General features: G+C 42.8%; 1 protein-coding gene across 2 annotated transcripts; it reads left to right on the top strand.

Annotated features, from left to right (window-relative positions):
• The first annotated feature begins 752 nt into the window (after nt 1-752).
• On the top strand, nt 753-26,853 carry LOC140574419 (testis-expressed protein 2-like). 2 transcript variants are annotated; one of them, XM_072694247.1, is made up of 13 exons: nt 756-1,344; nt 11,856-12,257; nt 12,504-13,315; nt 16,414-16,614; nt 17,376-17,673; nt 18,782-18,987; nt 20,447-20,596; nt 21,358-21,457; nt 22,753-22,888; nt 24,281-24,418; nt 25,606-25,815; nt 25,935-26,055; nt 26,188-26,853. In XM_072694247.1, the coding sequence occupies exons 2-13, from the start codon at nt 11,996-11,998 to the stop codon at nt 26,317-26,319; spliced, it is 2,766 nt and encodes a 921-aa protein (XP_072550348.1). In that variant the 5' UTR covers nt 756-1,344; nt 11,856-11,995; the 3' UTR covers nt 26,320-26,853. The 2 variants fall into 2 exon arrangements, with proteins under 2 accessions (XP_072550349.1, XP_072550348.1); XM_072694248.1 differs by lacking the exon at nt 26,188-26,853 and having other exon boundaries at nt 753-1,344; nt 24,261-24,418; nt 25,935-26,024.
• Nucleotides 26,854-26,901: the final 48 nt, after the last annotated feature.

The raw sequence follows: 26,901 nt of genomic DNA, 5'->3' as shown, positions 1-26,901 counted from the left end.
TGGAAGAAATTTCAACTTTCAGCAGGACAGGGATCCCAAGCACAAGCCCAAATCAACACAGGATTGGTTAAACAACAAGACGGTGCGTGTTCGGCAGTCGCCAAGTCTAGATCTGAATCCAGTGAAGAGTCTGGATGTTATAGCTGTTACTGCAGAAGAAGGTGGTTCTTTAAGTGCTAATCTAAAGGGGTTGATTCCTGCATTTTCCATTGAAACTTTTTTAAAGATCTTCTAACCAACAATGAATTAGCATTCATCTGATCTGCTTCTTCCTGGCCATAGCTGCAGAGGGCAGGGGCGCTGTATGGGACTGGGGGTTAGTTAGGACGTTTCTAAGGGTCTGTGACTGACAGGGGCCCTTTAAACTGTATGTGGGAGTTGTGGAGGAGTTTAATGGGGTCCACAATTCTTGGCAGCGCCGGTTGGGGGTGGGTTCAAAGCTTACCTGGATTCACCTGGAGTGTAGGGCAGGAATAAAGCAAGAATGCCCCCTGGACAGGGCACCAATCCATTGCAGGGTACCATACAAACAACTAGGGGGCAATTTAGCACAGCCAGCTTTACTGTTATTATTTTATTTAGTTCTTTAAAAATTCTTTTTTATTTATTTATGTATTTATACGAGTTTTAAAAAAAATACCTGGTGTTAGTAATTTATTCTAAAAAAAATTTAAAAAAAAAAAGAAAAAGGAAACGTCAGAATCGGATCAGTATCGATACTTCAGTATCGCTTCACCCACCGATCAAACGAAGCGAGACCTTTTGTCCTGCTCAGCCTCACAGCAGCCTTTCTGCAGCCCACCTGTTAGCAGAGCATTACATAAGCCTGGCGTTGCGGTGCTGCGCGAGGCGAGCGCAGCGCCGGAGCCGCGCGAGCTTCACTGCAGCAGAGCGCGCGAGGAGAGCGAGTGCAGCCACGAGCCGCTGCTGGTGCTGACGCTAACGATTTAATCTGGATTAGAAAGTGCCGATGCAGCCCTAATCAGATTGCTGCTCCGGAGCTGCGCGGCGAAAGAGTGGAGCAGCTACGGGACGGCTCCAGTAGCCACATGGTGGCCCGTGAGGGACATAATTGCAGACGTCTGAATCCGGTGTTTTGGCTTGTTTTGCTTCAGCGCGCCTGAGGAGGAGGAGGAGCGCGTGCTTTCTGCTGCACTCTCTGCAGTAGAGCTTTCAGGAGCTGCTGTTGGCTGTTAGGGCAGCACTGGACACCCCCCCCCCCCCCCTTAAGAGGAATCCACTGTCTATATAGTTATGAAGATGTAGAACAATGAAATAGGACAAGAGGTTTTTGGGGGGTCTCCACTGGACTCCTGGATTCCCACCTATGATGGTCAAATTCAGGTGAGTTCAAAGGAAAAGTCTAAAGCTGGATTTGTCTGTTGAAGAGGTATTGGAAAGGACTGCTTAGGCTGGGAAATATGTAGGACGACTTAAGCATCGATGTGCTTGGATGTACGATGAGATGCATATTACATATATGGCACATGTTCAAAAGTATCCAGGCATCCAGAGAAGGAAGTATGCAAATAAATGCATCGCAAGTTGAATGGGATGCTCTGGAGAAGCTGCACATAAGCCTAAGGTCACTGTACCCAATGCCAAGTGATGGCTAGGGGGATATAAGCACTTGGTTGTAGAGCAGCGGAACTGAACTTTTTTTTTGTTTATCACTGGCTTTACTAAAGAACTCTTGAGGACCCTTGAAGTGTGTAGGGACACGGATAATTGTGTAACCTGAAGATCCCTGGTACCAAGCAAAGAACCTGTTAAGCATCCCATAGGTTTTTTTGGGATGTTGTGGTCTAGACAGCACAGCTGGCTTTACTAAAAGAACCCTTGAAGTGTGTACCTTGAAGGGACACATCAATAATTGTGTGCCAATTGGACAGGATGTTCTGGAGAAGCAGAGAGCCTAAGGTCACCATGCCCCAAAGCCAGATATGAGCTAGGAAGATATGAAGCCCCTCAAGCATTGGACTGTGGAGCAGTAGAACTGTGTTATCTAGAGCAATGGAAAGCCAATAAACACCTTTGCAAGGTTATCTAGTATCAATACCTGACCTGAACATAGCTGAATCCTCACATCTAGTGTAAAGCCTTCCCAAAAGAGTAGTATAGCCATAATAAGCCTAATAAGCATCCGTTGTAAGGATTATTTAAGTTGTTATGGTTTAGATAGCAAGAAGATTCAGAAAGATTCCAAAACCCATAAATTCAGCTATCATAAAGCTGAATGAATGGCCACCGATGGTAGAAAGTGTGTCGTTTACAAATAAATCTATCCCCAGGCGGGTATCAGCAGGCATTGTCTGCCAAAATGGGTCTAATCCAGCACTGTGCCTAGGTGAGGATCAGTGTGTGATAACGATGCTAATTTCATGGTGAGGATGAGGATTGCAGTCAGTCACTGTACACAAACAGCTTCTGCCCTTATTTATCTCCAGCACAGCTAACATGCTCTTCACAACGCCACAATAACATGTGATACAGTGAGATATTTCCAATAATATTGCCATGCGCAAAACCACAGCCTTTTTTATATTCAGTGAAACTCTGTCATTCACAGAAATTCACAGAATTTATAGACACTGTATGTACAAAAGTATCCAGGCATTTAGTTGTGCATGCAGCTGCGATTAGTTGCCATAGCCAGCGCTGCAAATGTGGCTCCATTCAAAGCTATAGCTTTAAAAACTATATGAGCTGCAGTAGAGTCTGACTCAGTTGCAAAATAGGATTTTATATGTTTCCAAAGACCCCACTGCGGGACTAATAAAGGATTATCTTATCTTATCTTATCTTATCTTATCCCGTAGATAGGGGGTTATAGTGTGCTGGAGCTCCAGCCAATACCTCTGGAATATGTTTGAGTTGCATTTGATCTATAACTAATGATTCATTATCAGTAACCTGACCTTACTGATGCTTTTATGAGCGAATGCCAACAAATCCTCACAGCAATGTTCCAAAACCTGGTGTAAGGCCTTTGCAGAGGAGTGGAGGCAGTTATTGTAGCAACTTCCTATTATTACCTCATTTGAATTTAAAAGCAGTGTTGGAGGAGCAGGTGTCTACAAACTTTTGGACATACAGTATATATGTAATTTATTTTATAAATTATATTTATATATAATGAAATAAGTAATAAAGGCCACTTCCTTGGACACATTTGTATGGAAATTCTCTACTGGAAACTACTAATCACTCCTAATACTACCACGTCCCCTATTGACCTCAGACGTGCTGTCCAGTGATTAGAGCTTCTACTTTTGACCCACTGACAGAAGAGCAGCTCCACCCCTACCCCTACTTCTTCTTTGCTGTGTAAGTCTTGTTGTGGTTGGATGTGGACTCTTGCTCTGTCACTAAGCTCATCTCAGCCAGTTAGCATCTCCATGTTTAACTAGCCTTTGGCCTATAGCCTACGTCTGGTGCTAAGAGCCTTATCTGCACCAAACTGGGGAAAGTAGGCCGCTGTTGTTGATTCTCACTGCTCAACGTACACACATCACCTAATGATACCTCTAAAACTCTAAGCACTTCTATATTCTACACTGCTTCAGTGCCATGGCTGGATTTTCCTTTTCCATACATTTCCATCTCCTACAGTCCCACAAGTTACAAGTACCGTGTAAATCTGGAGATTGGGTTGAGCATGACATTGCCTGAACTTTCTCACTTAACCCATTCCATCACTTAAGTGATGGCATATCAGTGTTATTATATATGGGTTATTGGCCAAAAACAAGAGATAGATCTGTTAAAACACGCTGCTAAACTTCAGTATATGACATACTGTTGTGGTTGGAAGTGTACATACACTCAACATAGCGATAAATGTCATGGGAGTATTGAGCTTCCAATGATTCCCTTAAACTGATCTTCTTCTAGGGCAGAGCCACTTTGCCATGGTCTTGAAAAAGCTGAGAGGAAATTCTACCAAGGAGACCTCCTACCCAGTGTGTCGGCTGTCCTGCAATGCCACATCGGTGAAGGCTGGCTTTGCATGTGTAGGCAGCATTGCTAGTGCTAGAGGGATTTATGAAGAAGTGGGTCAGTTGACAGTAGCAAATTAGGAGAAAAATGGGAAAATTTGGACAAAGTTATAAACTTGCTAAGGGACACATTGAAATACTAGGTGTTGTATGCAATTTGGTTGATGCTATGTGTGTATAAATTGATCCACACATTTCAGAAAACCCTCCAAAATGGAAACGTCACTCATTGTATCCTCATTCTGCCCCAGAAAAAAGGACAGTCCAAAGAAATCAATGAAACATTAATATTGCCGTGGCAACCATGTTCATAATGAGTGTATGTAAACTCTCAACCATAGCTATATATGTATATTTGAGCAATGTTCAGTGTATATTACATCCACACAATTATTGCCAATTATTGCATTTTGCATTTTATTCATGTGGTATATATTGAAAAATATGAAAAATAAAGGTAATAAAGGAGTAAAATCTTTCCCTTTGTAGATCCAGCCATGATATATTTGTATAATACAGGTAATGGCACTGATAATTTGCTTGGTAAAAAGGCGCAGCAGTTCTATGGTCAGCAGTAATGACATTAGGGCACATAATTAAATTGTTTAATTCGTTAATGGCCTTGAAGATGTTGTGCAGTCAGTGTAACTCAATCTATACTGCTCAACCCTGCAGTGATTAAGGACTGCACTCTTATACTATCAAACTGTGGGACAAAACAGTTGCCTCCTGACAACGGCAGGAATGCCTGTAAGCTGTTTTTTGTCCAGTTCAAGCTTGCAAAGGACCCTCCTGCTGGGATTGAGAGGATCTACTGCGCTAAACAAGTGAAGACCCAGTTTAGGGACGCTTAGCTTTGCAAAATGGAACAGAACCATATGTAAATCTTTGAGACAATGATTTGTCGGCAATGTTTGTAGGCACTCAAATGCTTAGACAGTGTTTAGGGTGAATGGCAGGGGTGTTACGGTACAGGAAAGTTACAGTTAGGCCCACACTGTGACAGAAAAAACATAGGTTTTGCTCTGACAAGTGCTGTATAGTGCCCCCTGAGGTAGCTAGTCAATACAGCAATACTGTAGAAATTAAGCACTAAAATGCAACTGTTTAATTTGATTACACATACACACCCATATCCTACCATGCTGACACATCGTCCTCGTCCAGTTCCCACAATACAAGCAAATTCCCATGGTTTACAGTTTAAGGTTTTCAGGTGGCATGCACAGTAATTGTGAGATTACTATATTTACCCTAATAGTGTGTATTTTTTGTTTTCCATGCAACAGCATGCACCAAACTGTGACCCCCATACCGTGACCCGTGTATTGTGGAGGTTTGGTGAAAGTTTTAGTATTGTTTGTGTTCCTAGTACATAAAAGTAACGTTTGAACCCATCTTTAAGCTTTTTAAATCTAACATTTTTTAGTCTGCTAGCGTTTTGCTTCCCAGTTTACTTGAGTGGCTGCGATACTGTGATCATCTTTGAGTTCAGGCCTTCAGTAATGCTTCTGGCAGCAATGTTATGGTCATGTGTATAGCAAAGTGGAAATGACAATTGAGGGTATCACTGGCTTATCCATTCATCTTCCACCAGCAGACATTGGCTACAATGATGTCGGTTTCACTGTTTAATGGACACGCTGTGTGCCTACATCTTGATGAACTGCTCCCCAGAAGGCAAGCCTGTCAGCCTGATTACATCAGCATGCCAGCACACAACCACTGCTCTCCATCTCCACTGCTACCAAACCGTCTGGACTGTATTTGGCCATGCTTGAGGCCCCTAACCACACCCCTATTGGTGCAGTTACCGCTGACATGCACAAAAATAACTACATTTGTTTTTGCTTGAGGGTTGTAGCGTACATTGTCACTAGGGCTGTACCCATTTAGATTTTTGTCAGTCAAATCAGATTTGGGGTTCATTGGGGTTTTTTTTCCACATAAACTGGCAATCAGAAAATCCAATGATGTGAGTTACAGTGCTGATTCTGGTTGAATACTCCAGAGCATTTATAAAAATCAATAAAACACAAGTGCCCATGTGGAAGATTTGGGTGACAGCCTTTGGCTACCGAATGGATTTGTTGGAATAGTGAGACGAGCAGCACTCATGTAGGCTTTTTCTTTTGTTAAATTATCAAGCTCACTTCACTATACCTTGTAAATAGACTTATTGCCTGCATTATATAAGTATATGTAATCTGCCCACATTATTGCAGAATAGCTGCACAGCTATGCAACTTAATCGTTTCAGGGTTGGCCTATATGAACCTGCATCTACATGCAGCCATTGGATACACTGCTTCTCACCACAGCCAATTTCCAGCCAGTTCTAGACTAAACAACCTGTGGTTTCATCTAAGTGGAACCAAGTTGACCAAATATTCTGAAAGGTCCAAAAAGCATTGCGTTTCAAATCCATATTTAAGGACACACAGTTATATAGCCTGTCAGACACAACTGGAAGCCTGAAATGACCAGCTGATCACCCTCCTGCCACTGCTATCTTCCTAATGACTGGATTCAACTGGATTCAACTATTTGTATTCTATTATGATTATTATTAAAACTAATTATCGTCATTGCTTTCATTACATCTCATTACCATATTTATATAGCACATCTGAGCAGAACAGTCTTATGTTATTTATTTATAAGTAGTTCTGGCCAGAGGAGGATGGGTCCCCCTTGTGAGTCTTGGTTCCTCCCAAGGTTTCTTCCTCTGAGGAAAGCTTTCTACAGCTCTGTGTAAGTCTTTCTTTGCTGTCATTGCCTTTGGCTTGCTCACCTGGGGGTTTAGGTTTTTATGTCTTGTTGATATCTTGTCCTCTTACTGATTCCTGTAAAGCTGCTGTGTGACAGTGCCAGTTGTAAAAAGGACTATACAACTTATACACCCTATTAGTACACTCTAAGGATTACTAAACAGTAACTACATGCAAAGCAATGCAAACTGGCTGAGTTTGCCCTATGTTATAAGCCATAACATAGGGCATACCCCCAGAGGTTATGGCAATTTATTAGTCTTGGTAAATGAGTACATTTGAGTACAGTATGTATTGATGTTCATTAATATAATTGCATGGTTTTACACTAACACTCACACACACACATTGCCAGGGTCATACAACTTAGGCCTAATTGAAGTGCCCTGCCCACAACATCTTAACCACAATAGTTTGCGTGTCCTCTTTTTCTACCTGTGTATTATTTTTGTTGGATCGCACAAATGCCTCGATTCGAACCTCTGAGAGTTGGCTGCCCACCGCTCTGGGTGTGTGTGTGTGTACTCACTGCCCCCAACATATGTGTGTGTGTGAGTGTGTGTTCACTACCAGACGGGTTAAATGCGGAGGACACATTTGGCTGTACAGTGTACACTGTACAGTGACAAATACGTGCACCTTTACCTTTACCTTTACCTTTATATGAAGCCATTTGCAACATCCAAGATCACAATAGCGATTAACAGCCTTAGTAGAATGTGTGTGTTTCATCTGATCTGTGTCTGTTTTTGAATGTATCATGTTTTATTTAATCAGATCTTTATTGGAATTGGACCGTAAAACGAACTGGTACCCAGGATGAACTCTTGATACACGTTGTCTGTCAGTTGGAGCCAGGACTGAGGCGCAAGAATGGCCTCTATGCCCTTAATTGATCTGAAAGCAGAAATGTATAAGACCAGGCAGATTGCAGAGGTTCTATACACAGCGCTACTGAAGTTCACTTGCTCTCTCTCTCCTTTTCTTTCTCTCTCTCTGTCTCTCTCTCTCTCTCTTTTACACACCCTCTTCTCACATCTTCTTAACGTCTGGAGAGGCTGCCAAAAGGACTTTTTTATTCAAAGATCAGAGACAGTGTGAAAACAGCTTTGGGTGAGAAATGTATCATTAGGTGAAAGATGGTGACACATCTAACAAGAGCTGAATGTGTCCTCTCTCCCTTTCTCTCTTTCTCCCTCCCTCTCTCTCTCTCTCTCTCTCTCTCTCTCTCTCTCTCTCTGCATGCTTCAAGGCTCTCTGCATAATGTGAGTAGGCTCAGAGAATGCTGGCCTTCTTGAATAGATATAAGATTGAAAATTGTTGTCTAAAAAACTGCTGGAATATAATTGAAATTATATGAACAGGAGGGTGTTATAACACACATATACTCCTCTTAAGAGAACAGAACTGCATAGTTATGCAGGAGATGTGTTTTGCGATTGGTGCTGCGAGCTATTTTAGTTATCAAGGCCAGCAGCATGTGTGCAAGACTGCATGTGGTCTGCTATGAAGAATAGCAGCATGTGCGGATGTGTGTTTGTGTGTGTTTATGTATGTCATATTTGTGTAGAGCAGATAATGGCACTTAATTCTAAGACAGAGAGAGGAAGGGGGGAGAGAGGGAAAGAGAAAAAAAGAGAGGAGAGAGAATGAAAGGTTTAGAGGAAAGAAATTGAGTGAGAGAGAAAAAGAAATGGAGGAGACAAGATGAAGACAGAAAGAGGGAAGGGGGGTGGAAAGAAAGAAGGGGAAAGTGGAAAAAAGAGGACAAATGAAGATGGAAAATGAGGCTTAAGAGAAAGAGAGATAAAAGGAAGAAGAAGAATGAGAGAGAAGAGAAGAGAAGATGGGGACACAGAAAAACAGGGGGTGGGATAAAAAAGGAAGAAGGAAAGGACTAAGGAAGAAAGGGGGAAGAAAATCTGAGGACGATTGAGAGTTAGAAGGAGATAGATGCATGGAGGGGAGGACAAAAAAAGGGTAGAAAAAGGGGTTGAAGAAAATGAGGCTTAAAAGAGAGAGGAAAAGGGAGAAGACTGAGAGAGACAAAAAGGGAGAAGAGAAGATGGAGACAACGGAAAGGAAGGCAAAGAGGACTGAGAGAGGGAGAACAAGAGAGAGAGAGAAAAAAATATGAAGAACATTGAGAACAAGTGAGAAAGAAGCATGGAGGAGAAGTGAGGGGGTTGGGATGGAAGGAACGAGTGGAGAAAGAATGGAGAAGAATATTAAGAGTTGGAGAGAACGAAAAAGGAGACTAGAGAGAGGGGATCAACAAAATAGAGCGAGGGAGAGAATGAGGAAGAGAAAGGAATGATAGAGAGATGCATGTATAGTCTTCCTATTCAATTCACTAAAAGATCAAGTCATTTCAGTGTGGATCCAAACCAGGCCATCTTGCACTGAAGGAAGACGTTTTCCTGCAGAGTCACTTAATATGACAGAAAACCATAAAGCCATTAGCTAATCCCCCCAGTTCATTTCTAATCTGTACACTGGAGTGGCAACAAGCTCCTGCCTAGCCCGTCTTAGCTTCCACAAGATTATAGGCCAAATATAGCACTGCAGGGCCATCACTGATCATTCAGAAACTTCCAGCCTGACTGCTGGGGTCCTTCTAAACCTGTTGAACTGAAGCTCTGTTCTTTTATCTGGAAGTGGATTACACCTGTAGTGCTATTTCTAGTGTGTCTTCTACCTTCTCTGCCAGTGTCGAGGAAAAAACACCAGTGGAGAAATGTGACTGTTAGAGCTAGGCCTTGATTTTGGGATATAAATGTCAAAACGAGGTCTAAAACTTCAAAAAACTCATTTCTTATAATAATAATGATGATAATAATTTATTCTAGCATGATTATGGAATTCTAATAGCTTCGACCAACTGTTTGTGGACACCCCTTCTAATTAATGCATTCAGCTACTTTATCGCTGACACAGATTTACAAATGCACATACACAGCTTGTCTAGTCCCTGTGTGCCAATAGAATATGACTGTCTGGAGCAGATAAACATGAACCTATTGGCACCATGCCTAATGGGAGGCATGGGCTTGAGGGGTATAATGCTGGAACTGGAACAATGGTTCTCCATTCAGTACTTGGAATGGAATGGGTTGGGAAGTTGGGGATGAAGTGGAGTGGGGATCATCCAACATCCTGACCTCACTAACACTCTTGGTTGCTGAAAACAAGCAAATCTCCACAGCAATGCTCCAGAATCTAATAGAGCTAGCCTTCTCTGGACAGTAGAGACATCTACTCCAACAAAAGCAGGATAAACTCTTTTTAATACCCTTGATTTCAGAATAAAAATGAATGGGCAGGTGTCCCAATAGTTTTGTCCATATAGTGTACATACTCACAGACATATGCAGTCACACAAAAGGTAGGTGATACAGCATTTTTTTGACCTATGCAGTTGTTTATGGTACTGGCAAGTAATTGCCATATTGCCCACATGCACACACATATACACACATATACACATATACACACACACACACACACACACACACACATAAATATACACTCCTACACTAGAACACTGCAGACTGGCACTACCACATACCTGTCCACCCTCTTTCCCTGTCTGTTCTATTTGTATTCACATCCTTCACTTTTGCTTATCCAGCTGAACAGCAGAGTCAACCAAGGAGAGCTCTCTCTCTCTCTCTCTCTCTCTCTCTCTCTCTCTCTCTCTCGCTGTGTTCTCTTTGAGAGTGCTGCCGTAAGGCTAAAGTCATTAGTCAGCTCCCTGCCAGCTCAGTTTGCAAAGGAGTGTGTGTGTGGGCTGAGACAGCTCTCCATCAGTAGTTTTGAGGAAAATAGGCTTCTAGAAAAATCTGAATCTGAGATGTGACGTGTCCTTGTCTTCACATGTTGAGGTATATGCTGAATGTTCTTGATTATGTCACAAAATTCACTTCCCAGAATGAGGAGCTTTCTGACTCTGTCCCTCATCATTACCATCACCTGTGTCTTGTTTAGTAGTCATTTTAGTTGTGTCTCAGTTCAGATTCTGTTACTATTTATTACACTTGCATAACAAGGGTTTTTCAAGGGTTCTTTTAGTAAAGTATAGTATAGTATAGTCATATCAGAATATTATGAGCAGCCCTGGTTTTGTAACAAACCCATCTGCATGATCTGTTAGCACTGCAGTGACACTGGCATGGTGGTGTCATGTTAGTGTGTGCAGCACTGGTTTGAGTAGAGGAGACACAGCAGTGCTGCTGGAGTTTTTAAACACTTACTGTCCACTCTATTAGACACTCCTACATTGTTGGTCCACCTTGTAGATGTAAAGTCAGAGACAGAAGCTCATTTGTTGCTGCACAGTTTGTGATGGCCATCTTCTAGTCCTTCATCATGATGCAGTTGGCTGGATATTTCTGGTTGGTGGACTATTCTCAGTCCAGCAGGAACACTCAGGTGTTTAAACACTCCAGCAGCACTGCTGTGTCTGATATAATCGTACTAGTGCAACACACACTAACACACTTTGACCATGTCAGTGTCACTGCAGTGCTAAGAATAACCCAAATAATACCTGCTCTGTGGTGGTCCTCTGGGGTCATGACCCTTGAAGAACAGGGTGAAAGGAGGCTATGGACTACAGATGGACTACAGTCTGTAATTACTCCTATAGGTTAAGTGGAGCTGATAAATTGTTTCTTGATAAGAAAATTCTTCTAGATTCTGTCATAATAGAACTTTTTACATGGTCTCTATAGCACCCAAAGAGGTCTTTAGTGCTGTTACAGAGTCAAAAAAACCTTTTTGAGTTCTATATAAATGCCTTTTTGCTTAGGTGGTTTACTATGTACTGCTATCTAGAGCCTGTCTTAGATTGAACCACATTACTGTTAGAACTTTCACTATAGAAGGTGTTTCATAAGTTTTGTGTTTTTCCTTTCTGGTGTTTTCTCTTTTATTCTGGGTTTGACCTGTTTCTTACTCTAAGCATGGATTTGCCTTCATTAACTGTGCCTGCCTCCGGCTTGACCACTCTGGACTCTGGACATGGATTTGCTCTTATAAACATATTTAACTGCCTCCTATTGACAGTCCTCTGTTGTTCTTTAGCCGTACCTCTGCATTGACTGGAGAAGATGATCCTTGAAAACTTCAGACCCAGGCATATGATCACCAGAGCCCAATATCAGCCTGACAGATGTAGATGTAGTGCACGGCCGTGACCTGGTCCTGCTCCAAAGCCTGCAGTCATGGAAGACAGTGAGCTTATCTTCTCCCTGGACCATGACGAGGAGGGTCCCACTGTCTCCTTCTCCAAGGAGAGACCTCGCGGCCGGGGAGATGGCCGGCCAGCTCTTCGCTCCTCTGCCTTTAGTTTCCCCATCTCCTCCTCTACCCCTAGCTCCCTGGGCGAGCTCTCAGCTTCTGCCCCTGGCACCGTTGTCCATGGTCCAACCTCGTCCACCAGCATCATCAAGTCCTCCTCCTCTTCCTCTGACATGGAATCAAAAGGTAACTATACAGTAATTATAACAAACTCTAATGTATTGCCAGTACCAGGTTGTTCACTAACTCCTACTCCTAAATTTTACAACAGGTTATCAATAGAAGGCTAGAATTTCTCTACAAGCCCAGTTTATCCATAGCTGTAGTTTAGATGCATGTTTGTAGTTTTGTTCTGACCTATCTAGTACTTAAGAACTTGTGCAGTCAAGTACAATAGGTGTTGAGTTGACCTGAATTATATTGTATCAAAAGAGACCGCCTCCTTAAGGCCCAAGCCCCTGCTCAGCCTTGTGAAGTCCCTCTCCACTGAAATGTCCCGCCGGGAACCTGAGGTCTACCTCACCAGATCCGACTCCAAGCTCCACCTGCAGCCATGGAAGCAGGCACCCAAACCCCGGTACGAGTCGGAGGCAGAGCCTGGAGGCCTGCTGCTGGCCGAGCTGGAGGACACACGCCGCAAGCTGTCTGAGGCCATGCAGGAGCCGCTCAGCGTGCTCAGCAAAATCATGGGCGAAGAGGGAGGCAACAGCCCCAAGGCTCAGAGAGGGGCACCAGCTGGGGATTCGCCTGCTGGAAGTGGGTCACCTGCTCGAGTTGAGGAAAGCAGTCTGCCGACTGTATGTGAGACTCCATTGAGGAAGCCGAGAAAAGGACCATTTCTGGGTCATTCCCCTGAACTGTACCGCAGACTGGGCAGTGAGGGTAGTCGCTATGAGATCCGCACCTATGGCGATGTCATGCAGGTGGTGGAGATTAAAGGACGCTCAGGACCAGGGTTCAAAGATCTGCAGTTGAGGGATGTCAAAACAACATCTTCAAACCCAGGCAGGTGGCTTATTTGTGTGGGCCTGCTTGCCTACGGCTTCTTTGTACTACCGTTATCGTCCTACCTGACCGGACTGCTTCTGGGAATGGCTTGCGGGTTCATGATGGGCCTAGCGGCAGTGCTAATGCTGGCACTGCGGCGACCAGCCGCCGCCCACAAGAAGCCGGCCACCTCCCCTGATGACAGCCTGCCAACGGACTCCCTCAGCAGGGCACCAAGAGAGCCAGGAACACTGCAGGTCAGTCTAAAGCTCTCTTTCACAAGAGCATGTGGGTTAGAGGTCTTGGGTTAGTCAGGATACTTACTTAATAATGCTTTAAGATGTTAAATAAAGAAGTGTGTGAATTAGGATGCAGGCTACAGAAATGGGGAGGAACAGTAGCCTTTCATTTATTTGTGAAATATTGAATATGTCAAATATTGGATGTCCTTTAGCCGCTAGGGGACTACAGGTGTTTAATGTTTAGGTTGCAGAGGGAAAAGGACAAAGACACAGAGGGAGAGGGATGAAGCCTTGTAGGTGACTTTCATGTATGCTAAAAGTATTGGGACACTTTCTGGTTTATGTAATCTGTCATCTCTCATAGGTCCAAGTCAGCGTCTAAAGTCGGACTGCGGCCTGCCTATTAGTGACCTCTGCAAAAGAACATCTGTTGATGTAGCACAAAGTCCTTGTATCTCCAATTAGTTTTTACTTTTTGACATAATTTGAGGTCCTTGAGGCCTTGAGGTCCTTTTAGAGGTTCTTTAATTTGAGGAGGAATCTCTTAAGGTACTCTAAAGAACCTTCAAGAGGTTCCTCAAAGTACCTTAAGAGGTTCCTCCACAGTTTCAAACTGAAGAACCTCCCAAAGTTCCTCAAGTATCTAATACTTTTAACGGTGTATAGCGCAAATCTGGACCTTGACGTTTCCAGGCCTGGACTTTGGAATCCTTGGCAGTTGTGACATTATGGGGCCAATCAGTTGCACCAACTGTTCCCTTAACATCCAGCAAGAACAAAATCCAGGACACTGGATTCAAGATCCAGATTTGAAGACTTGGGATATAGAAAATGGACAGAGTAGAGTAGGTGAGAAGTGTGGAGGACTACTGTTGTACATATATATGTATGTTGTATGTTTTAGTGCACACTGATGGAAAGTAACAGTCATTCAGGGAAACCATACTGGAAAGTAAAAGGTCTCACATGCATTTTCACACCATACTGCTTACATATGTCCTTTATTATCTCAGTTATGCTGATGCAGTATTTTCGTTCTCACTCTCTCTCTCACACACACACACACACTCTGACCTCCATGCTGAGGCAGATGTTAGCAGTTAAGGGTGATTAATATGCCACTCCCTGAGAGATTCCATGAATGAGAAACTCGCAACTCACATCTGTTCAGTATCGTTATACTGCCCTCCAGACATTCTTCATCTGTTTAAACGTCATTTACCCAGAAGTCAGCGGGGCTACTGTGCTATAAACAAGTTTCAATTACCATGTCAGAGTTAGTCTGTTACTCAATTTTACTCTCCCAGCTCAAGTTGTTGCTTTTTGCACCTTTAAATTTACTCACAATTTTAATTCCACAGAGAATTGTTTTATGGTAAGATGGCTTATTGTGGTGCCAGCTCCCAGCTCGTCCCCAACAAAGTCTCAATGGAAGCAGGTGCTGCTGATGGTATAAACACTGCTGTGAAAGTCTTAGAATAGATACCCCATACAGAGATGGAAAATGTCATGGAAAAAAGGCTGCTATTACCCTCATTATCTGTTGCCTAATAAGTGCCTGTAGGCCTTACTAGTATCATTAGGTGTAAACTGTGGGCTGTTGTGCTGTTGAAGTAAGCATCCTGAAGGAAGCAAAGAGTCTATATGCACATTTTATGCTTTTTCTGTTTAATAGTTATGTACATTGCATTTGCATGTTTTTGCATTGTCAATACAAGACTAAGGTTAGAGGCAGTGGATCAGAGAAGACATACAATATATGCAAAAGTATTGGGACGCCTGATCATTCATTGTTTCTTCCAAAATTAAGGGTATTCAGTTGATTCTGCCTCTACTGTCCATGGACAGTACATTTGTTTGTCGAAATATCTGCCAATTAATACACCCGTTAATAGCTCCCCCTAGCACTAGCAATGCTCCTGACAGAAAAGCACTGGGTCCCCAGCTTTACTGCACCAGCTTAAAGACGCCTGTGCCAGCCAACATTGCTTTAGTCATGAGGGGAGATGTATCATTTACCCACCCGCAAAGATCCTGGCCAATTGTGCTCTCTCAGACTCTGTCCGCTGATGGCAAAATGGCATGGCTTAGGATTCTAACTCTTGACCTTCTGGTCATAGTACAGGGAAGGCTTTCTAATATATTTCAGTAGAGTGTTGCTGTGATCACGACCCCAGCTCATCCCAAACGTAGTGAATGGAGCATCGTCATTCCAGAGAACACTGCTCCACAGCTCAATGCTGAGGTGACTTTATACCCCTTTAGCCCACGCCTGCCATTAGGCGTGATGTCAATAGGTTCATGTTTATCTGCTCCAGAGAGTCCTATTGGTTTCTCTGGCAATACTTTTCTGTGAGGACCAGAAAAGCTTGACTATTTTTTTAAACTACATGAAAAATCCTGAAATTTTCTGATTTAAAAAGCTTAATTAAAAGCTTATTTGAAATTTTCCTTTTGGAGAATTCTCTCGACCCTTTAAAAATAAAGATGCTACAAACAGTTAATGGGATGATGTCATAAAAAACTACTTTTAGTTCCTTAAATAACCATTTTAAAGGCTCTGTCAGTGTGAAGAGCCTTTAAATTGGTAAAGAACATTTCCAATGATTTCTTTGAAGGTTTTGTCACACATATTTCTCTTTCACAAAAATGATTCTTGATGGAACCAAAAATGGTTCTTCTATGGCAACATTGAAATAATCAGATGACATACTTTTACTGCTAAGAGTGTACAGTTAGAAGGTTGGTGTTCAATGTAGGGTTTATAGAATTTTGTGGATTATCGACTCTTGAAGACAACCTCACACTACTTTATCATAATTTCAGTTTAAGTCCAGAATTAATTTAAGTCCAGAATTACCCAATAGGATCTTAGTGGATTTTAAACTGTGCCCAAATTTCCTAATAAACTGTGTGGGACCTTGCAGTGTCTTGTTGGAATACCTGCCATTGTAGCAAAAGAGGTTAACAGGTAATACATACAGTTCAGTTTGACTCCAAGGGTACAAATTCTTTAAATCTAAAGGCTTTCTATTTTGTCTAGTTCCCAGTAGCATATAAATGAATCATCCTTTTTACCTAAGGTGACCCATGTGCTTTGTGCTGTGCTTCAGGGCTGGATGAATGAGATGCACTCCTATGATCCGGAAACCTACCACCCCTCAATGTGCCACTCTGTCTACGCCACCCTGGAGGGCTGCCACCTGCGCCTGGCATACCCACGTTCCAACGTCCCACGCAGAGCCAGTGCACATGAACCCACGTATGACACCACGTTTGTGCGCTCACGCTGTTTCCGGCTTACCAACAGCAAGGTCAGGATAAACATGCATAAGCATGTCCTATATGTTTATATATACTCCGTCTCAGCTAGGGCTATGGTAATTTTTTTTTATTTGACTTTACTGTACTATGGGGGCCTAAGGATGACAATTATTGTTTGAATTTGAATGGACAGACTATATCATGGCAATATTGGGCTTTTACAAATTGTTTTAGGTCTCTTTTTGGAAATGAATGAGTGTCCATATATTTTCAATAGGGTTAAGGTTGGAACACCTCATTTTGACAAGGTTTCAGAAGCCTAGCTGACGGTTTGAGGTTATGCCTTTTCTCTGTCCTTGTGGTCAGCTGCAAAATTTAGCTTGGACGTATCAATTTTGGAACATGGCAGTCTTTCAGTCCACGGCAATGCAAAACTCGCTTGACTGTAGCCACTGAGGTCCTGTAAGCTTCCAGATTATGGCAGGCCTGTGTCTTGGTTGTTCTTCAGTTGTCCATTCAAACCAATTTCTTCTCAGCTTAGGGTGATAGTTTGCATCCTCTTTCAGACCTTGGCACAGTGGCTACACCTCCCAATTTTTTTCATTTACTTACTGACTCTGAATATATAATTATTACCTTGTGTTGATTTCAGAAACCCCCAGAAAAGAACAGTCCCAAGAAATCATTGCCAAGTCCTATATTGCCAGGACATCCATGTTCATGATGAATGTATATATAAATGTCTGATCACAGCTGTTCCTGTAATGCATGTCCATTCACTGGCCTTTCCACACTGTTCTCTTTTCGACAGGTGTCTCTTCTGCCAGCAGTTTTGGCGAAAAAGAGAGTATGGAATAAGAAGTATCCCATCTGCATCCTCCTGGCTGAGGAAGAGGAGCGTGGAGAGGAGGAGCGAACCGGCGAGGCTGTGGAAGATGGAGCAGAAGAAGAGAGCGAGAAAGCAGAGAAAGCCTTGGAGAAGGAAGCAGGCCAGACCACCATGCTCTACCTGTTTGGGCGTACAGGGAGGGAGAAAGAAGAGTGGTACCAGCAATTCCTGTTAGCTTCAAAGACTGAACCCCACGTCAGCAGAGAGGAGTCGAAGACAGGTGCACAACTCCCAACTCCCGAAATTGATGTTGATGTGCTGTATGAAACTGATCAGTTCATATACGTCATGTCCAAAGCATGCAGACAGCCCTTCTTATTAGTGAAATCAGCTATTTTTAGGTGAAACCATTGGTGATGCAAAGCTTGAATAATCTCCATAGAGCATCTCCATAAAAGCACTACTGATAGAATGGGATTCTCTGGAGCCTAATGTCCCAATGCCCAGTGCCTCCCATCAGTGGGCTGTTGAGCTCTAGAGTGATAAATCTCCAACCAATACCTTTGGGCATGTTTATGATCCTAAATGATTCCTCAAACACCAGCACTTGACATTCATTCTCTTGTAGCTAAATGCAATCTTATCCTCCCAACATCGTTCTTACATCTAGTGTAAAGCCTTCTTGAAGACAGTGGAGGCCCTTACTGCACTGTATAAAGGGACAAACTCCCGCTAATAGCCCTGATTTCAGAAGGAACATTGAATAAGTAGGTATGTGCAAACTTGAAATGAGCATAACAGAACTGTTCAGATTTAAAACAGCAGAACTGCTTAGCGAGGTGGGGGTAGTTGTAAGGGTGCTGTAAATAAATTGGTTTATTTTAACAAGCCTGATATAATAATAGACAGTTTAATAATAGACCCTTTTCCAGATCGTTTATTACACACCTCTATACTTATAAAGCAATATAATTCAAGATTTGGCATTTTGTGCTCCTTGGCCCCGTCCACAGACTTTGAGCTACTTCTAAAGGACACACTTTACCAGAGACCTTGTAAATGAAGGGACCGGCCATTGGGTGAAATATGAATGTGAGTCCTCGTAACGCTCAGCATGGCGTTGGTTTATGGATATAGTCCTGCCTTTCAACAAAAGTAGCCAATTAGCTTGATTGTTTCTCGCAAGCATTGTCCTGCCCACTTCTCCAGAATTGCACGGTACAGTTAGCAATGCAGTGGAGTAGCAATGATAGAGGCACCACACAAAGTTTTGCTTAAAATAGCGAGCTTGTGAGAAATTCCCAGTCAGCCACTTTGTTAACAAATGGAATTATCTCTTCCTACTAAAGCCACATGTTGCTTCCTGTGCTATTTATTTCTTTGTCCAGAGGTGTGTAGTGCTAAAGGCTCCAGTCGGGGCAGTACTGATGACCTAGCCTCAATGCTGGGACTGAGGGAGCTGGCTGGCTCGGTCCGAGAGAAGATCCTGCTGGACTACAGCTCGTACATGGCTCACTTCGTTATGTCGGAGAGCTGCAGCCTCACGCCCAGTCCCAGCCACAGCGAACCGGGCAGCCCCACTGACACGCGCAGGGTGAGAGGCTTAACATTCGCCAAGATTTTCAGTGAAGCTTAGCAACTTTGACAGCATGGACAGAAGCCCAGAGACATATTTCTGAAAAAGCTCTGGGCAGCACTTGTTGATGTATCTCAGATATCAAGTCTGTCACAGGAATCCAATTTTAGCCCCGTTTAACCCAAGACCTCTCATCTAATCCGTATTGACTCAAAGAATAGACAAAACAACAGCTTGAATTCCAAAATCTGATGAAGAAAACCTAGCTCAGCAGAAGCCTGGATGCTGGGAACCCAGATCCAGTCAGGTCAATACCAGTAGCATGAGGCTGCTATGTCAGGTAGTTTCTCGAGGACTGCTTTTGGATTTATATTCAAAAGTAGTCTATTGGAGTTTTATATCTATTGGAGTACTATTTTATATCCAATAATACTGTATATCCTGTCCCTCGCACATTTTATGGCTCTTTTATTAGTTGAATATACTTATAAAGTTTCTTAATGTCTTTAGTGTGTGGTTCTATAACTATTATTATTATTATTATTATTATTATGTGGACGTTCTGTAAACTTAACATGGTGATTTTGCTCACTTTCCAGGCTTCTTGTGTTCAGAAATTCAGCTTAAATAAGTAAGATCAATCAAATGTAAGGATGACATTCAGTGATAGCTGTAATAAAGGAGGGTCCCTGAACTGTATAATATCCACTGTCCAGATTCAATTACAGATGACTCAAAAACATTCGTGAGATATTCTGTTGTCGCTGTCTTTTCAGTCTGTTGTAAAAAGTGTGTCCTTCTACAACACACACACCAATATCCTGATATATTCTATATTGGAGTGGAAATTTCTAATAGCAAAGTGGCTTACAGTCAAGCAATGTTGGCAGCGTTGAAACATTAGCCTGCCGGAAGATTTAGCTTGAGGTTTCTGCACTCCGCTTATTTAATACAAGCTGAATTGCATTGTTAATGTAGCTAGCATTAGCTCATCAAACTGTGTGCCAATGAGAAAACCCTGAGGTGGGAGCACATGGAGTTAAGATTCTTTGTCATTTATACCATAAATTTAAATTTTCTGTTATTTATCTACTGTTAGATAATACTCTTATTTTTGCAGATCTCCGTCCCAGTCTTGTCACTTTGGAAATTCTAGAATTGGAATTCTGACATTATTTAGTAGCTAGCTGGCATCGTTGATTAGAAATGATGACTTATATTTTTAGCCTTCATTAAAACACTATGCAAACTCTCCAAATACAGTTCTGTAAACCTGAACATTGAAAAAAAAACATTGAAAATATAGTTAATTAAAGCATTTGTGCTTAATCCAGTTCTAGGGAGCCTTTAAGATTGGTTCGACATTTGTGGTCTTGCTTTATGTTGCAAGCCGTAGCCCTCACTCAGAACTCTAGGTCCAATGTCTGCATGGATCTTCTTCTTCATGATACTCTTTCTTGTCATCCGTCGACTGCAGTTGTCCAGCGATCCGATGGCAGGGCAGGGAGAGAGCAGGCCAGCGTGGATCAACGCACTGATCGGAAGGATTTTCTGGGACTTTCTGCGGGAGAAGTACTGGGCTGACCAGGTGGCCCACAAGATCCAGAAGAAGCTGACCAAGATCAGGGTGAGAGGGTGAAAGCTAGAGGTTGGAACGAACACGGCCATCAAACAGAGGCTAGGATCGAGCTAGACTTATACGAGGCAAGGCCAGCCGTGTCAGCTGAAATGAAGATCATTAGGCCAGTCAGAGAATGAACGTTGGCGGCCTCCCCCTAAAGAATCTGCTTGCTCTGTGTCTTTTGTCCACACAGTTTTATTAAAAATGCATGCAGAGCAGGCTAACAATAAATGCACGCAGAGCAGGCTAATCACAGTCGTCTGCTAAGTCATGTGCTAAAGGTCCTGTAATAAGAGTGTCAACCTCCCACTTCACATAGATACGTGGTAAGTGGGTGGATGCTGTGCGGTTAAAGTACAGCTTGCCAATGCTAATCAGTGTTTACTAGCAAGAGACTGCTGAAGGGCTGCTGGTCACAGCTCTGTCTCTTTCTCTGTGTAAAACTACTGCTCATCCCCCAAGTGAACACGAAGCATTTTGCAGGGCAATGATGATTCAGCTTGCTGGAGCCATAATGGGACTGAGGTGTTAAGCTTGAGAATGAGATGCTCACCAGACCGTGTATAATGGCTTATTATCCAGACACTTTGCTGAATGAAAGCCGTTAGCCCTCACAAGCTATCTTCCAGGTTCAGTGAATTGTAAGGCATAGACCTCATCATGGAGCTCATTTTAAATCTCAGTTTTTCTTTCATACGTTTTCTAGCACCCATATTTAAGCCCACTCTGAATGTCATTGACATGGAGCTTTTTTTGTCTTGTGGTAGTTGCCATACTTCATGAACGAGCTGACGCTGGCCGAGCTGGACATGGGCACCTGCATGCCGCAGGTGCTGAGCACCTCCAAACCTTCAGTGGATCATAGAGGTGAAGAACACACACATGCAGAAGTGGCACATACACATTGAATCATTTAAAAGGCTGTTATCTTTTGTAACCAGGTGGTGCTTTTTATATACAAGGACCTGCAAGACCCTTCGATTTAGCCAGATCCTCATCCTAATAATACCTTCAGTAATGCTGGCTACCTAGTCTTATGTGATGTGGGAGCAACACTCATTTTCACCTTTTAATAACAGCTTCAAAATCATATTGGTGCTCCAGTGACCTGTAACAGGTAAAAAGGCAGCTCTGTCACTGTCATTTGGGGCTGTGCACTCTGCTATTCACACTTTCTGATGAAGCAGGTAGGACAACACTACGAAACTCGAGTCATATTTGTGTAAAATTCAATAATATTACCATACCACATCCGTTCACATCTTTCTCTCACTTTCAGTGACGGTTCTCTCAGCTTGTCCAGAAATACGTGACCTTTAGTGGTAGCTCAAAGTGCAAATTACAAGAGCAAATAAGTGCAGATTCAGATATTGAGTAGGCCCCCCTTGTGCAGCCACAACAGATCTAACCATTCGAGGCATGCACTTCATAAGATTCTTAAGGTGTCCTGTGGTATCTGGCACCAAGATGTTATCAACACGTCCTTTAAGTCCTGTAAGTTGTGAGGTGGGGTCTCCATAGTTTGCATCAATGAGCATTAGTGCCTATGACTCTGTGGACCTATCAAATATACCAAAAAAAACTCCACAAGACATGCCTGATGTTTTGGAGATGCTCTGACCCAGTCGTCTAGCCATCAAAATTAGGTGCCTGTCAAAGTGTCTCCAATTCTTATGCTTGCCAACACAACACAGGGACTGTTCATTTGCTGTCTAATGAATCCCATCCCTTGAGACATGCCACTGTAAATGAAGAGAATCAATGTTTTCACTTCACCTGTCAATGGTTATAATGTTATGGCTGATCGTATATGATGGTCTATTTGTCTACAACGTCTAGAGGACCTGGAGAAAAAAAAGAAAATTCTCACAAAATTGACCTCATGACTGATTGATTCTGCTGTAGTTTCCTAATTATGCTGGTGATTATTCTGATGTGAATGGCCTTCAGTCCAGCTTCTTATGGCTTAACCAGTGGGAGGGCTTGCTTGAGTATAATAACGCAGATATGAATAACATTCTTTTTGAACAAAATGGAAGCGAAAAAGAATTTGTTAGCTGGATAGGCTTTCTTTGAGGGTCTAGAATACACAGAATACAACCTCATTCCTGAAAAAAAAAAAATATATATATACATATGTGTGTGTTTCTGTGTGTGTGTAGGCCTGTGGCTGGAGCTAGAGGTGGTCTACACTGGATCTCTGCAGATGACTCTGGAGACAAAGATGAATCTGCGTAAGCTGGGCAGAGAGAGTGTGTCCGAGGCAGAGAACATCACAGAGAGCAGTGGACTAGTGGGGTAGGAGGTGGTTTCTCACACAAATGTGTGTGTGTGTGTGTGTGTGTGTGTGTGTGTGTGTGTGTGTGTGTGTGTGTGTGTGTGTGTGGGTGCATGTGCTTGTTGGACTGAGTGGGAGGGTGAAGCTCACTCCTGCAGTCAGCTTTGACACTGAGAAATGATGTATAGCAGGTCTTTAAAGAAGGACACTGCAGGAACTCTGGCACTCACTGCTCTATTTATCGCTCAGTCTGTCAGAGCAGTTTCACTGCTGAACTGAACAGAAATGCTGTCTAGATTAAATCAATCCAAATTATTTTTTACCAGATATTAACACATGTTCATTAAATAATATTAATGCTTAATTTTAAAGTAGATTTAATACCAACCACAATAAACAGTTGTTCCACCAATCAGTGAAATGCATAACAGTAGGCTTTGGTTGCCAAACAACATAACAACTGGGGTGACTGAGAACTGGGGTGATGTGAGATGTGATACACATTGTTCCAAATGTTTGTGGACACCCCTCATAATGAACACATTCAGCTACATTAAAGCACATGGGAACACATTTGGATATATATATTTTTTTGTATAATTCCAAACCTGGATGTTCAGTGAAGAAATACAATAAAACACTCCTCATCAGACTTTGTGACTGACAGGCCTTTATCACTGGTGAACACAATTTGTTTATGTTACCATGGCAACACACAGCTCTTTATAGGGTTTATTATTGAGGTTTTAATATCTGTAACCGAATTACCAGCCTATATACAGCTGGGGAAATCTGTTGCCTGCCGCCCACCCATACCCCGACCTACCTATGTTGCATATGTAGCATAATAGTAAAACAGGGGTCTAGGAAGGATGTGTTGACTAACGGAAAACAGAAGGATGAGTATCAACAGCACAACAGTGGAAGATGAGTCTAATTACTGAAGATGATTTACCTAAAAGGCAGCATGTATACAAACAAAAAGAAGTTAGAGGGAGAACTTAGGGGAACACCCAGTATAACAGCATCTACATGACGAGTGCAGTCACCCATACGTCAACACACATCCATTTTAGACCCGGAGAAGTAGATCACTAACAAAGCCTTGATTAATTCTGTGATAGTGCATAGATTAGATCTAAATTTTAGATTAGCATTCCCAGGCCCTTCTCCAACAGACCAAAGCACTCTTACTCACTCCTTTGCCCATTGCTTTGCAGCCTCACATTGAGTCAGGTGGCACAACTGTCTGGCAGAACAAGGTTTGAAATCTGCCTCCTGTCTTTGAGTGTGTAGGCATAGCCGATAGTCTTAAGATAAATGCATGTAAGGTACTAGGTCATCTCAGATCTCAGAACTTTGTCTCCTGATGATGCTTGGTGTCTCTTTCAGTGTGTGCTTGTGTGTGTTAGTTCCAGGCCTAGGCTCTGTATCATTGCAGACAGCGATGAAGAGTCGTCCAGTGCTGGCTCGTCTGATGAGGAGGAGCAGATGCCATGTGAGCCGCAGGGCACTCTTGGGGATAAGAGCACGCCCCCCGGTGCTGAGGGGTAATAGTTCTTCCTTCTCTTTGCTACCACCTACTTTTCTATTGTATCTATCATAACCTTTCTAATGTAGAGCTTAAATCAGGCCTAACATTTCAAACATTCTGACTGCATCTGCCTCAACCAGATCCACAGCACAACGTTCTGACGCTGAACCCGACCTTCGTTAAAGATGCCTCAGAATGGAAATCTGTATTTTTACTTGGCATAGTGAGTTATAAATAATGAGAGTTCACTACACTGAAGCGTCATACCATTAAACATTCAAACACTGTTGAACCCCTAAAATGTATAAACACCCAGCATCGTAAATAAAGCCAAGTTAGCCCAGGTCAAGGCTGGCAAAAGGCAATGGCCACATCAGGAGAATATGGTGTTGTTGATACTGGAGAGCACCACACCGCCAGTTTTCAGACTGTCTAGAGGTTAGCTCATGAGAGGGGTGATGTCTTTTAACCTAGGTCACAGGTTCAGACAAAGCGAGACCAGCTCGGAAGTGGAACGGTTCAACTCAGGTGATGCAGGAGTGGGGCTAACCCTCAAGGATACGCACCTCAGATTGTGAGGAGACTGAGTAGAGCTAAAGCTAAAAGAGTGTAGTCCTATGGCCTTGCGGCCTAAGACTCCTTACACTTACCTGTACTGCTATAGAGTCAGTGTCAACATTTTAACCCCGGTTTGTTATGTGTTTGTACAATTTTTCTTTTGTATGTTTGCACTTTTGTAAAATAAATCACCCCATTTATAAAGATTATTCAGAGTCGCCCCGTCTTCAGCCCACTTATCCATTCAGTCACAACCAGTCCTCGCAGGGTTCGGCAAAGCATCGTCACAGAGAGAATTTGGAACATTAAAAAAGCAAATTACTGGTCAAAAAAATAACATACTGTTGAGATACATTTTTGTCCCTTAAGGTACAATGTAAACATAGTCCTGACTGTGTACATTTTATGGGACATTACAGCTCTGGTCCCAGAGGAAATGTATGTATTTGTACATATTCATGATGTACCTTTCTGAATAAAACATAACAAACAGCATATATTCAAGACATGACAGCCCCAAACTAAAGCACTGTAAATGCTCCTTTAAGTGGATCACCCCAGCGACACCCTTCACACCCAGAATGGTACAGTTTTGGCACCTTTTTTCTGAGAGTGTAGCCTGAACTGTAACTTCTGTCTCTGTAGGCATGGCAGTGGAAGCACCAGTAGGAAAATTCTGCGCTTTGTGGACAAGATCGCCAAGTCGAAGTATTTTCAGAAGGCCACAGAGAACGAGTACATCAAGAAGAAAATTGCGGAGGTCTCAAACACTCCCCTGCTGCTCACTGTCGAAGTGCTGGAACTCTCTGGAACTCTAGCTGTCAACATTCCACCACCCCCTACTGACCGAATATGGTACGGACAACTTTTCTGGCTTAAATTTATTTTAAGGAATTTAAGTAGCTGTGCTTTGCATATGCTGGTGATGATATACCTGAGGGTGTGTGTGTGTGTGTGTATGTGTGTGTGTACAGGTACAGTTTCCGCTTGCCCCCAAGGCTGGATCTTCGAGTAAAGCCTATGCTGGGCGAGAGGGAGGTCACTTTTACTCATGTCACTGAATGGATAGAGAAGAAACTGCAGTGTGAGTTCCAGGTCAGTACACATATACAGACTCACACACACACACACACTCCTAACCACTATGCGTAGCTGTCCTTTAAGTTCAGTGGACGGCACCGTCACTGTATGCTAAACACAATATAGTTTGTTTCTCCGCTCGTGCAGAAAGTTTTCGTGATGCCCAACATGGATGACCTGTACCTGCCCCTCATGTCCTCTGGGATGGACAATCCTTCAGTGTCCCAGCATTCCTCAGCAGAAAGTCAGGAGCGGCTGGAGTGTGAAGGACTGGAGTAAGACAAGCACACAGAGGGGGCACAGAGGGATAAGTGGAGCATGCATTCCTGTCCTGAATGAGGCGCGTATGGGTGGATGTGCCACAGAGCAGGCAGAATGACCAAATGGTTGATCCTGCTAATACGGATTAACAGAGACACGTGGACCTCTATTATAAGCTTATATTAACCAGGAAACGTCTGCTGAAGACATGGGAGTAATCTCGGAAAACAGTATTCAGTATTAGCAGATGCCACTTTTGATCGTGAGCTCGTCTTCAGTAGAAATTCAGAATCTGAATGTGGGAGCGAAAGAAAATCTTGTTCAGAAGGATAAAGATGAGTCATCTGATGGATCACATTACTGTATCCTTTACTTTAGGTGTCATTTGTGTCCATGAGACCTGCTCATACCATTCAAGGAATAGCCTTGAATTTCATTTAGAATTCAGCTGTCAATTGGCCCTAAGATAGAATATTTTCAAGGGTGAGTTTGTGGCTGTTCTGCATGTCCCTGCCATTGTGTTCATGGACAATAAAGAATGACTGAAAATAACTGTCTAAGTGTGGAACTAATCGTTGGGAGATGCCACAGCCATCTGTA

The sequence above is a fragment of the Salminus brasiliensis genome, chromosome 12, assembly GCF_030463535.1.
Source record: "Salminus brasiliensis chromosome 12, fSalBra1.hap2, whole genome shotgun sequence".
Classification (NCBI taxonomy): domain Eukaryota; kingdom Metazoa; phylum Chordata; class Actinopteri; order Characiformes; family Bryconidae; genus Salminus; species Salminus brasiliensis.
This window is presented reverse-complemented; position numbering and strand designations above follow the sequence as displayed.

Bases quoted from the DNA above. Each gene is read 5' to 3' on its own strand.
- LOC140574419 (XM_072694247.1), top strand. From the start codon at position 11,996: ATGGAAGACAGTGAGCTTATCTTCTCCCTGGACCATGACGAGGAGGGT. The intron at 16,615-17,375 runs GTCAGGATAAAC...TCTTTTCGACAG, and splicing joins TCCGGCTTACCAACAGCAAG to GTGTCTCTTCTGCCAGCAGT. The intron at 26,056-26,187 runs GTCAGTACACAT...CCGCTCGTGCAG, and splicing joins AACTGCAGTGTGAGTTCCAG to AAAGTTTTCGTGATGCCCAA.